The 12930-nt window shown below is 44.6% G+C and overlaps 1 protein-coding gene across 1 annotated transcript in view; it reads right to left on the bottom strand.

Moving 5' to 3' along the window:
* The window catches only part of PPP4R2 (protein phosphatase 4 regulatory subunit 2), a 28731-nt gene that overhangs the window by 4279 nt on the left and 11522 nt on the right, over window positions 1-12930 (bottom strand). The window contains exons 3-8 of the mRNA XM_066596709.1: window positions 10339-10509; window positions 4891-4984; window positions 4502-4539; window positions 2775-2849; window positions 2028-2168; window positions 68-318 (exon numbers count right to left, since the gene is read on the bottom strand). Of these exons, the coding sequence (XP_066452806.1) occupies window positions 68-318; window positions 2028-2168; window positions 2775-2849; window positions 4502-4539; window positions 4891-4984; window positions 10339-10509 (770 nt within the window). The remainder of the gene's footprint in view (window positions 1-67; window positions 319-2027; window positions 2169-2774; window positions 2850-4501; window positions 4540-4890; window positions 4985-10338; window positions 10510-12930) is intronic.

Raw genomic sequence — 12930 nt, 5'->3', positions numbered from 1 at the left:
CAGGCAATACAATTCATGGATGTAAGCAGATTTTCACATAACATTACAGTGCATAGAAAAAACCCACCTTCTGCAGTAAGATCCGAATCACAACTGTCTTTTTCAGTCTCTTCACTTGTGGATACGGCTTCTGCTTCGTCAGCCATTTCATTGGAGGACTCGCTGGAGGAAGGGTCCTGTGGGGCAGGCTGCTCGTCTTCCTCATCTTCGGTGTCAAATTTGAGTCTCTTCACCTCATGTTCTTCTGTGGGATCTTCCTCCATATGCTTATTTTTTACAGTACTTGATGGTGAACTTTCATCAGGAGACAAGGAATCGCTGTAAAGACGCACAGTGTAAAGTCTTTTAATGGTAAGGATGGACCCAATGAACGATCAAGAAAATTAAGCACATCAAAATGCTTTTAGGCGATGACAGTCATAAAAGATCTAATGCATATCACTACCACCCAGTGTCTTAAAAGCTTGAATTGGAATGGATGCTGCACATTCGGACTCATTTTCCAGAAACACGGATAAACCTGGACATTTGTTTCATCTTGAATAATTAAAGGAGTTATCCAGAAAGCGCCCACCGGGATACAGAACTGCAGGCTGGTGTCCCATTGATTTCAATGAGAGCTGCACTTGCAATTATGAGCACCAGCGACTACACACGGGTCAGAGCAGCGCTAACGATCCAACACCGATGTATCCCGGATGCTTCCTGAATAACCCCTTTAAAAAGGGCCATGAACCCCTTCAGTAGATTTTGTAGCTATAGATGCTTCTAACCGTGCATTACACCAGCCTTAGTAAGAGTGTCGTAATTCTTTCTACTATGAGCCCAAGGCAGATTCGTTGCAGAAATTTCTAAATTATGTATGGATGTACAAATGTGCGCACACATACAATAGTCATAGTGATTGAATTGTCAAATAGAGGTGCCTGCGTTCTGCAAGGCAGAAACACTTGTGTAATAGTACACTAACGGCCCATTCAGATGTGCGATTCTCCCATCAGAGTGATGTCTGTATTTCATGCACAGCACTTGGACCCATAATAGTCAACTAGGCTATATGCAAGTTGTTGTTTTGTTTTTTTTTTAAATGCAAACAAATAGCCCGCCTGAAAAAATATAAATTATCCATCAGCATGTCCTATTCTGGTTCGATTCACGGACCAAAATAGGACATGCAATGTCCGCTGCCCCCCGGGGTATTGGACAGCACACAGATATCGAGTTAGAAAGCAGAAGCGATTGTGAATCAGTTTTGCTTGCTTTGGTGCTCGTGAAAGTGGCAACAGGTACACTGGAGAGGCAACAGCAAGATATCCCAAAAAGGAAAACGGAAATAATTAGTCTCTCCTCCTTTCTGACTGATTCTACTCTAGTGTTGCTGGTGTCCTTGTCACTACTGTAGCATGAGGTGCTATCTGCAGCCCTGCTTCTTCAGGATATCACATCCATACATGTCGTAACAAGGTTTATGGCGTCTCCCAATAGTCTCCAGAGCATGGAGCAGATACCAGGATACGGTCGTTAGACGAGGAGAGCTGGACAGGGCGGTAGAGGAGCATCAACCCAACATCAGGAGTGGAGGAACACTACCAGAGATCTACAAAATTACTTTCTGACCAAAATATCAGACTCCTGTAGTGCAACCTGATCTCAAAGCCCAGCACCGCACAGCTTGATTGACATTTGACAGAGAACATCAGAATTAGTAGGTCCACAATTGATGCCCCGTTCTCTTCACAGACGAGAGCAAGTTCAACACTGAGCATTTGACAGATGTGAAAGTATGGAGATGCCGTGGTTCATCCTATGTATGATTTAAGTGTTACCTTATTTTTTTTTGAGCAGTGTTAATCTTTTCTACACATCTAAATTGTTTCAGCATTTAGGTGTGTTGAACAGCAATCCCCCCAACAAATCTGGCTCGCATGAGCGTAGGCTAAAAGCTTCTGCTGCTATTTGGCTGGACACAGGCCGAATACACTAGCTGCTCATATTTAGCACTTTGGTATGAAAAAGTGATTAGTAACCTGTGATCCTCATCTTTCTGTTGCACTTCTGAGTCTTTGTTTTCACTGCCATCAGGCAAACCATTAGTTGTCATGGGAGTGGAAAGGGATAGCTTCGGCCTGCTGAGTGGTCTTGGGGTCCCTGGGCCATTAACGTTTGATCTGAAAGACAAAAGTAATATAAATTTACTTATAAAACAGAGGTTTAGTGCAAAACCATAAGTAGTAAGAAACGATACACATGTAAATGTACCTCCACCACTGACAAGCTGCCATAGTTAAAGGGGGATTCTCATCTAATACTTTTCATGGCATATATTGTGGCTGTGGGTCCTAACTCTGGCACTAACATCTATCTCGTTCTAACTACCACAGCTGAACACAATGGCCAAGAGTTATATAAACAGCCAAGAGGCTGTCTTACACAGTTTCTGTAACTCCCATAGAAGTTAAAGAAAGCGCATAGCACAGTGAGCCACCATGGTCTCTGCAACTCGGGAGCTGCAGAAAAAGCGCAGCTTGCTGTACTATGCAGTCTCCATAACTATCAACAACCCCCAGTCACCACATTCAGCCAAGCCAGCAGCAGTGGGGACCAGAACAAGAGACAGGTTGGGTCCCAGAGGGGAGACCCGCATCTGAAACTTATGGCATGTTCTGTGAACCCCACCCCCTTCCAATCACAGACTATGCGCCTTTCACAAAAAGATGAGCAGGGCAGACAAGAGAGGAACTGATGCGGTGTTTTCCTAGCACGGCTGATAATACCTGTCGGTGTAACTCTGGGAGTTTCCAGGAAACATCACGCCATTCATTCGGTTTATGCTACTTGAATTATTTTTCCTGTGAGGGGAAAAAACAAAAACACATTTTAAACTTTCAAAGCGGATGCAAAAAATTCCCAACTTCATGACTCCTGCAGAAAACTCAAGCTTGCTGCTGAAGTCCAATACTGTCTGAATAGGATTTAGACCGCAATCCTTCAAAAAGTAATCTGCTGATGATGTAGGGAGGCCGTAGGGACTTTCTGTACTTCACTTCCAGGTACATATTTTTAACACTTTCAACTAAGGTAACACAACTGATACTAGGAAGATGTACAGAAAGTTGGTCTCACACTCCACAACATCAGTGGAGAGGAAGCTAAACACCGATCCTATTCAATGCATTTGGATTAGTGTCAGGAGCATCTCAATGGAAATCTGATCACAGTTGTGCTTTTCGTGTGTTATGTTTACATGTTCTTAGTAGGATTCACAATATCACCCTACAGTACTCATGAGGCCTTGAAATATTGTTTACGCATCAAGCCTTATATCACAGGTGCACCATGAATGGTTTTCTACGGACCGGTTGTTCACCTGCTAGACAGCAAAAAACACCTGCTGTTTCCACCGATACGTCTGGTGTGGCCATCTTTGTTTGTCCAGGACCGGTGGGTCACTTTAAAGGGGTTATCAAGTTTGGAATTGGATGTCCTAGCTTCAGGATAGGTCAGCAACGTGTGATTAGCGGGGAAACAACTCCTGGCACACCCACCAATCAATTGTTTGAAGAGGCTCTGGCACTCATGCGAGCACTGCGGCCTCTTCAATGCTTACATGTATACTTTATTATAAAAACAGGCAAAAATGTATAGAAGCTTATGGCTATCCATTTAATGTATGCAAATTTAAAACAAACATACAGGTATGCTTAAAGGGCCACTCCGGCAAAAAAAAAAAACCAAAAAAAAAAAAAAACAATCACATGCTATTGTTGTATTTTCTGTGTTCTCCCATGCCTGAAAGCGCTGCGGAATAAGGTGGCGCTATACAAATAAAGATCATATATATATATATATTTCAGCCACTTTCCTGCAGTGCAGCCCCGTCTAATACTTAGCAACCACATCAGGAATGAGAATTATTTTTTTTTTACTTTTAGTTTCACATCTATCCCATTATGCATCAGAGCAACATTAGCCGAGGCTATACCATTTTGCCTGTCAGGGAACAGTTTAATTATTAGCTTCTATATTCACCTAAACAAGCTACAGCCAAAAGTACACAGTCAAAATGATGAGCTGTGATCTTTATTATACCTGTGTGACAGGAGCTGTATGATGATCATCATTAACAGTTATAGGGATCACGTAATAGTATCAAACTGAGAAATGTGCTAGTTTTAGAATACATAAACCCAGGTAGATCTGAGTTGGTCAGAACTGAGATCACATGACCATCTGAGGCACAAAGAGGCCAGGAGTTTCAGACAGAAACTAACCAAAGTAACAGTAGTTCACATATATACTTGAGAGGATAGTCACATAATAAATAAGTAACTAGGAGTGGCCCTTTAAAATCAGCATACGTGCAACGTATGGTATTTTCATGAACATATAACGTATACATTAAACATACATGAGAATCGTAATGTGAGCAGCCCCTTTATCAAGCTTACAGTGCTAATTCACGTCAAGGCTGTTAATATGATTTTAATACAATTACACTTACTCAGAAGAAGGGTACACGCAGCTTACTACCATGACATTCTGAAAGAGAAAAAAATATATATATATATAAGTTACAATCTCCAGTGCACCCATGCTTCATTCATGTTGGGACCTTCAAAATCCCTGTCCTAGAGATCAGCGTGGGTCCCAGCAGTCAGACCCCTACCAATCAAAGTTATCCGCTATCCTAAGGATAGAAGGTGACTTTATAGCTTGGCACAACCTCTAAGACATTGTTCCTGGTTATCAGCCATTTAAGGCTAAGGAGAGTGATTTTCTCCATTGGCAATCATTCCAGGGAGTCCATACAAAAGTTCTGCCTTCCACGATAAGTACTTTTCCCTCACATCTCTCTAAATCTAAAAATGTTGTCCAAAACACAAAAATTACCTTTTCCACTCCTCTGAGAAATTTGTCAGTGCCGGTGTAATTCCTCCGAGGGTCAGTAACTAATTCACAAAGCCGCTGTATAGTGAATGGTGTCCTTCAAGATAAAAACACAGGTTAGAAGTAATACCCATGTATTTAATGTCACTGACGACAAGTCGAAAACTAGTGACCGAATGTAGCAGTAGATTAGATGACAGTTATGACAAAGCTGACATCATTTTGGCCTTCGTGCAATTTTTTTTTTTTTGCGCTTGTGAACATTGATGGATACAGCATTAAAAAAATTTAAAAAAACACGGATGCAGAAGATTTTGGGAGACAGTGAGACCAAACCAGGGATGTGGTTGCAATACTTTCAGTTGAGGAGTTTTGTGAACATAGTGACGCCACGAGGGAGTGAGCTAAAACCCCTAAACGAGTTTGAACGCCTATGGCCGCCTGCACACGAGCGGGTCGGATCCGGCAGCGAGAATTCTCGCCGCGGGACCCGACCCGAGAGCCTGCAGGGACGAGCACATACTCACCCGCGCCTGGCGGCCCCAGCTCTTTCATGTGCCGGCTGCCGCGCAGCCGGCGCATGTGCAGACCGGAGCCGGCGGCCGGGTGAGTGCGTGCCCCGCACAAAAATAGGACATGCCGCGGTTTGCCGCGCAAGATTTCGCGCGGCCAAACCGCGGCCGTCTGCATAGGAGTGCGTATTGTAATGCACTCCTATGCAAACTTTCAGTGGCGGAAATCCCGCGGCGGGATTTCCGCCCGTGTGCAGGCGGCCTATATCTTTCAACCACGCCCCTTAAACATATGATTTCCAGACTGTACGGGATGCTGCTGTCTCAGGAGACGGAGGGCGAAGACCCTGGGTATGTGGGGGCCTGAGAAAGGGAATTGGATAGAAGCTTCTCGTCTGAAAGCTGGAGCAGAGCGTGGCTCCTGACACAAACTCTCCTTGGCGGGTAGAGTCCAGGACCTAAACTTTAGAATAATGTCCAGGTGGTACAGAACACCAGATCAGCTCCAGAGGATGTTCCCCCAGATCCCCCCCACCTGCTGGAGATGTAATGACAGTAAAGGCACAATGTTACATATCTGGTGGGAGTGTCCTCAGGTGTTGCACCTATGGAGAGAGGTGATAGAGCTATACAATCATGTCTGCCATGGGGAGGTGTCTCCTACCCCAGAACTGGCCCTTCTCTCTATCCTACCAGGATCGCTAAGCAAAATCAAGAAGGGCCTTCTCAGATTCTTCATCATTGCAGTTAGGAGGATTATCCCGAGGCTGTGGCGTTCCAGCGTCGCCCCAACCCGTGTAATGTGGGTTGAGGAGATTCACACCCTAATGCACTTCGAGGAGCTGGGAGCAGATGGGCCAGAAGCTTGGGAGGAGTATCACCATACATGGCAGACCTGGATAACTTTTAGGTCCTCAGATGCGCTGGGAAGGTGGCTAGAAACAGGTACCCTCTAAAAAGGAAAAGCGAGCCCTGGAGAATAGACCAGGGGAGTGTCAACATTTCCAAGGACCACTGGTTCCTCCCACTCCTGCATCCCTTATGTGTCCAACCCCGGGGGTGACCCCACATTTTTGGTGTACAAATTATCCGGGAGCTTGTTATGTTTTATGTTTACATGTTTGTTTTGACTCCAATCCTAAATGTCGCCTTGGTCGAGTAAGAAGGAAAGGGAGTAGGAAGCAAGTGAAGGAATTGGATAAGCTAAATGAGAAAGAACTAGATAATTAAGTCCAACAGTTGGAAAAGCAAATAGATATAACTCAACCCAGTACAGAGAGATTTTTTTAACCAGGTTCAGTGGCAGTGCACTGAACAAGACTATCCTCTAGGTAACAAAGTATAAAGTTTAAGGGCTGGCGATATGTGGGAAACAGCTAAAAGGTTGAACTACCGGACTTTGGAAGCCGACCCAGAAGATGCTCGTACTGTCCTAGCCACATATTGCCATCGAACTCAATGTACTGAATATAGTTCACGACTACCCTCCTGTCCCCCCCCCCCCTTTTTTTCACCGCCCCTACCCAACCCCTCCTCACCCCATCTCTGTTAACCCTTCTTCATTTTGTTAATATATATTTATTAAAAATGCTCAATAAAACATTTTGAACCAAAAAAAAAAAAAACCACACAGAAGCACTACATATACATGTATTGAAAATTGCTTTTTTCGGACCAAAATTGTATGCACCTGTGTGAATGAACTCCAATACATGTGGAGACGCTGTCAGGCCAATACACACACTTGTGTAAGCAAGACCTACAGTTATAATCTGAATGATCATTCTAGCCAACACATTGTGATCGTACCAAGTGACCAACACAATAGTGATAGAAACAACCATTACCACAAGGAAATATACAGGCTTTCTTAATGCAAGAGCAGGATAGAAGCTGATAATATATCCATACCACCAGCAGAAGCTGCAGCCATTAAAAAACCATCTCCACTAAAACCAGTACCGGCGTTTTCAGATTTTGTCCTATGTACATTTCTGATGCATTTTTTGAATCCAATCTCAGGAGTGGAATGGAAAGTACAATGAATGGTAATTTTTTTTTTTTATTATTATTTTTTTTTAAAGAGCCCTCTCATGATTGGCGCTTCGCTGCATGGAAATTCTCCCCGTGACCCCGGAGTGCAGCATAAAGTCAGGTGACAAGTTTTCCGTGGATCAGTTTCAGTGTGAATCCACATTAGATGGGAAAATGCAGCGATCTGAGTGACTTCCAATGAGGCCGAGTCATCAGTGCTAGACTAGCCGGGGCCAGGTTTTCACTGCCAAACTCAGGGGACATCACTAGCCCCAAATCCTCTGCCAATGCCCCAGATCTCCAGGATACAGCAGCTACATCCTCAGGATGCTTCTACATGCCTGCAGCCTACGAGATGCTGGGAACGGTCTCCTACACTAGTTGATGCAATGTTATCATTACATCACATTGGCTCTGCTGAGAGCCTGAGGGCCAGGCAATGATGTGATCAAGGAAACACAGAGTGAAAGGGGATCCTGTGGGCAAAAGCAACTTGTTACCAAAAGGGGTCAGAGGAGGATGTCAGGAATAGTTCTGACCAACAGGAGCTGCAAAGACAACAGCAGCCAAATACAATGCTGGTGCTCCAACATGTCAGATCATACAACTTGCCATTCCTGAGCACGGATGGGCTATAACAGCAGACGACCAGCTCCAGCACCGTTGCTGCGTAAGAGAAACTGAAGAGGTAAGACTCCAGGGGGCAAAAGAGCACAAAAATTTATCACCAAGCGGTGAAAAACATCGCTTGGTCAGATGAATCCACAGTTCTGTTGCACCGTGCTGATGGGAGAACAGAGTTTGGCACAAGCAGCATGTATCAATGACCCAGTCAGGCTGGTGGAGTAATAGTGCAGGAAATATTTGGTTGGCACATGACTAGTCTTCCAAAACCTGTGGATGGACGCCACAATGAATCGTTGCTGTTCTGAAGGCCAAGAGGTTGTACTACATGGGGGAGGTCTCTAACAAAGTAACCAGTGTATACAGAATGCTCACAAACATCTTCGGCCAACAGCTGAGGATCCTCTAGAGCAGGGGCACACAATGTTTTCTGGTCTGAGGGCCACATTGAACAACTTCCAAGGGCTGCAAGGGTATTTCCGTCTAAGACATTTATGGCATATCGTAAGTATATGCCATAATGAATTGAAGTTCCACTTCCAGGATTCCAGCACGCCAGAGAGGACACAATGAATGTGGCTCTCCATTGTAGATGACAGATGTTGATGTAACCGAGAGAGCTGCACGTATGTACGATGCTTCTAACTCATCTACTCATTTCTGGAGTGCCAGAAGGGAGAATAAAGTTTACTGACCCAAACAGATGGGAGATCCAGACATGACTACTCAGTGCACCCTTAGTCCATTCGTGTGAGCAGATATTTCTGGGATGATTGGGGTGGCACAGGATGGCATTGTGGTGCACCCCTGCTCTAGAGCAACAGTTTCCAAAGGTGCGGAAATCCAGCTGTTCCACGACTAGGACTCCCAGCCCTCTCATAGCCTATGGCTGTCGGGATATGGCCAGTATATGATGGGAGGTGTAGTTTTCCACTATCTGGAGAGTCATGGGTTAAATACTACTGCTCTAGAGCCCCATAGTATAAAGCACTGCTGTATACAGCCGTAATCATGTCCTGAACCCCAGAGGGAGGAGCTGAAATAAAACAAACAAGGTTTCTGGCTCCATGCAGTTGTAAACCCTTGGAAACAGCTGTGTCGCTCCTCTGCAGGGATGGAGAGCAGCGTCCTGTGTACACAAGCCGTGTGCAATACTAAGTAATACTGTCAAATCAGTCTAATGTGACCATTACCACACAGATGAAGAGCAGCGATGCATACGTACAGTGGTCTGTAAGTTCAGGCATTCCAGTGGCTATGAAACCCAGCATCATGCTAGGAGTTGTTGTTGCACATCACTGAATTGGTGAGAACATTTATGAAAAGGGTCAAGATTATGGTCTTAGTAAAGAGTCATCCCCATCATAGTAAGTTATCCCCCAACCAGAGGGTAGGGAATATTCTGCCTGATCACTGGGGGTCTGACATCTGGGACCCCACTGATCCCGACATGTCAGCCCTGGCACATTGAGAGTAGAGTCCGTGCATGTGCACCTCTCTTCCCTTCAATGAGCCGCCTTAGATAATGAAGTTCAAGGACTCCGCTACTTCAGGTAGCCCCAGTGAAATGGAGGAAAGGTGCATACTGCCTCCACTGCCAACCTTCTGGAATACGTAGGGGCGGAAATTGCAGGATCGGCTGGACCCCCACTGATCCAGGAACTTATTCCCTATCCTTTGGCAAGAGTACAACTTACTGTGATTGAAATGACCCTTTAAATCTTCTGAGATAGTGGTGTAGAGATAGGAAGAAGAATGCCCATATCCCCAGGATAATAACTCCTGCTGGTATACCACACTAGGTCCATAAGATGAGGTCACCTAGTTATTTCTTACCCTGGCTACAGCTTCTTACTTTCTAAGGGGCCTGGGCTGAACATTTAATAAGGACTTAGTTAATGCACATTCAGTATCACAGTTCATTTGTTCTCTCAGTCACCCGCTGTGCAGTGAACTGCAGCACAACCCTATTCAAATGAATGGGGCCGTCTGTAGCTCCCTGCACAGCCAGGAGTGCGGCAAGGGAAATCAACACTGCAGCCCCTTCATTCTGGGGAGGTCACAGGGCTCAGGACACCCACCCATCATACACTGATGGCATGTCCTAGCGTTATGCCATCACTTTATATAACTGGAAAGCCCCTATAAAATAGTCAGTTCCATAGAAGGGGAGGCACTGGTGTGAGAAACTTGCTGCTTTATTGTTAAAAAATTGTGCATATTTACAGAAAAACAAGTATAAAATAGTCAGCTGTAGCGGTATGAGCGATTTGATACATACCCATTAAAACCAGTAACAATCTTTAGTATTCTTTCCTTCATCTCATCAAAGGGGATGTACTCCACGTTGGGGTTGGGTGGCCCTCTGGGCTCTGGTGCAGATGTTCGGAAGTCGTCCATCACCTTCTCGAGTTTGAACATAAAGTAATCTTTAAACTGGGGCCACTGGACTCTGCAAATAGAAAGATGAACAGCCTTTAATAAAACTGCACACAAGCATCAGTATAGGACAACATAACATGGAGTTTCAGTTACAATAAGAAATAGCAAGAGTTTAGGTAACTTACCAGAACTGCTAAAATGCAAAATGGAGTTGCTGCTTATGGCAATCAATCATGGTTCAGGAAAAGTAAGGGGGTTGTCTAGCTGTCAACTAGCTATGGCCTATCCTCAGAACAGCTCATCAAAAGTAGATTGATGGATGTCTGTCATCCAAGACACCCACTGATCAGCTCTTCACTGGGCTGCTGCACTCCTACAGGAAGCAGGCATCTCCATTCTTACTGCAGTGGCCAGGCTTTGTACTGCAGGCCAAGGTCCAATTCACTTTAGTGCCTAGAATACCAACCCTAGCAACTACAGTAATAATGGAGCGGCCTACTTCCTGCAGAAAGCAGCACGGTGCACCAGCAAACAGCTGAGAGTCTTGGGCGATGGACACCTATCTATTTACTATTGATGACTTATCCTGAGGATAGGCTGTAAATAGTTCACAACCGGAGACTCCCTTTAAAAAACAAACCAAAACACAATCTCATTGTTTGAGCATCTGTGCCACTTTTTTTATAATAGATGTGACAGATCTCTGTCAATCTGTTTTACAGATCCTTTTTACCTGTGCACGGGTGTCAGTAAAGCTGGATTTAAAAGTTTTTAATGACAGGATCAGCTCAGCGGAAAGCAATTTTAAAGACATTTGTAAGCGTTGTGTCACACACGTCATTCCCCACCGTCCAGCTTGTTCATAGTACGGCACTTTTGGGCGAGAGACATTGTTGCTCAGCAATTTCTGGACGGGATCCAGACAAGTAATATTTCACTACAACGAAAACACAGAGCTCAGTCGGAGCCAAGAATCCGGACGGTTTAGGCTTCAGGTTGGGGGGAGCAACAGAAAGGCTCACACATGGAAAGCCTAAGAACAGAGACTTATCCACAAGTTATTGGGGTTGGCTCACAAACACACGAGTCTGATTTCTGTAACCGCCAGCAATTACTTATGGGTGGGATAAGCCGTGCCTAGCCATACATTTCACATGCAGTTGCCCACTGCTGAACAGGGTAGGTTTTATGGTGCCAAAGGTTGCATGTCAGACACTGGCACAGCCTAGATTATGATCATCAATGCATGAGGCGGCCACACAGGTTCACAGAGCTGCAAGAATCTGCATTTAGCTTTACGGAATGGAAAGCGTAGCAGAGAGCACATCCCCATGCCAACTAATGGGTCACTGAAGCCTGCGAGTCATGAACACAACAACAGGCAAGTATAACTATAAAGCATGGAGGCCATTCTACGGCAGCTGTGATAGAAAAGTTAGGATCCAGCGCACTTTTATTACAGTAAATAAACTCCATTTGTACATAGTGCAGACTTCCCGCTACTAGTGAGCAGCAAGACCTGACAGCTCACTACGCAGAAAAGATACTACAGGCATCTAAAGCACAGCAGCACAAACTCACCCAAGCTGAATGATCCTTTTCAGACACCCGCAATGTCTGTATAGCGGATGCTAGATGTTCGTGCATGGAACAGCACCAACACCTGGCTGCAATGGTCAGGATCAAAGATAATTGATCCCCCGTGATTAACCATACAGATGCCGCGGTCAATATTAACAGCAGCATTTAAATGGCTTGACAGAGTGAGGGGCTCCCTCTGTCCCCCAAACAAACCCCAGCAAAAGTGCTGTTCATTTACCATAGATGGCTTCCTAGTAAGTACTGCATGTGGCAGTATTTAATACAATGCCTGCAAGGGTACAAAGCACTGCAATACTCAAAAGTTAATTAACTTTTTTCAAACTTTTGTCATGCTATAGTGACATCCACAGTTTTGCTCAGTGGGGGGGTTGGAAGCTGAGAGCCTCCCCTCCCCCTCCTTACCCCCACCCAATCAATTACTAAAGCATGTAGAAGTGCTCAATCAGCCATTTCTGTCACTGTTTTGAGAAGTATACAGGCTCCATAGAAAGTCCATGGAGCCCATATACCGCTTGCAATGACAGCTGACCAGGCACAGCACTCAGCTGAGTACTACCACGCTTTCATTTTCACAATCAGAGGGGGTTCTAATATTCGGACTCTCTGCAATCAAAACTTCTGGCATGTGACTATGATACTTCAAAAGTTGTGTTATACTTTAAGTATTACTGTATGTTGCACAAGCAAACAAATAATTGCCAGTTCAAGTCCCCTATAGGGACAAAAACAAATAATGAAATAAAATTATTTTGTTTTTTGTTATAAGTAACTTAAAATTGTTGCATAAAAAGACTTTAAAAATAAATAAATGGCATGACTGCTGATAAAAGCCCAACTTAAGTTATCCCACTGTTTTTCCTGCACGTGCTGTTCATTTGCGCACGTTACT

This window comes from Eleutherodactylus coqui, chromosome 3 (assembly GCF_035609145.1).
Source record: "Eleutherodactylus coqui strain aEleCoq1 chromosome 3, aEleCoq1.hap1, whole genome shotgun sequence".
Lineage (NCBI taxonomy): Eukaryota > Metazoa > Chordata > Amphibia > Anura > Eleutherodactylidae > Eleutherodactylus > Eleutherodactylus coqui.
This window is presented reverse-complemented; position numbering and strand designations above follow the sequence as displayed.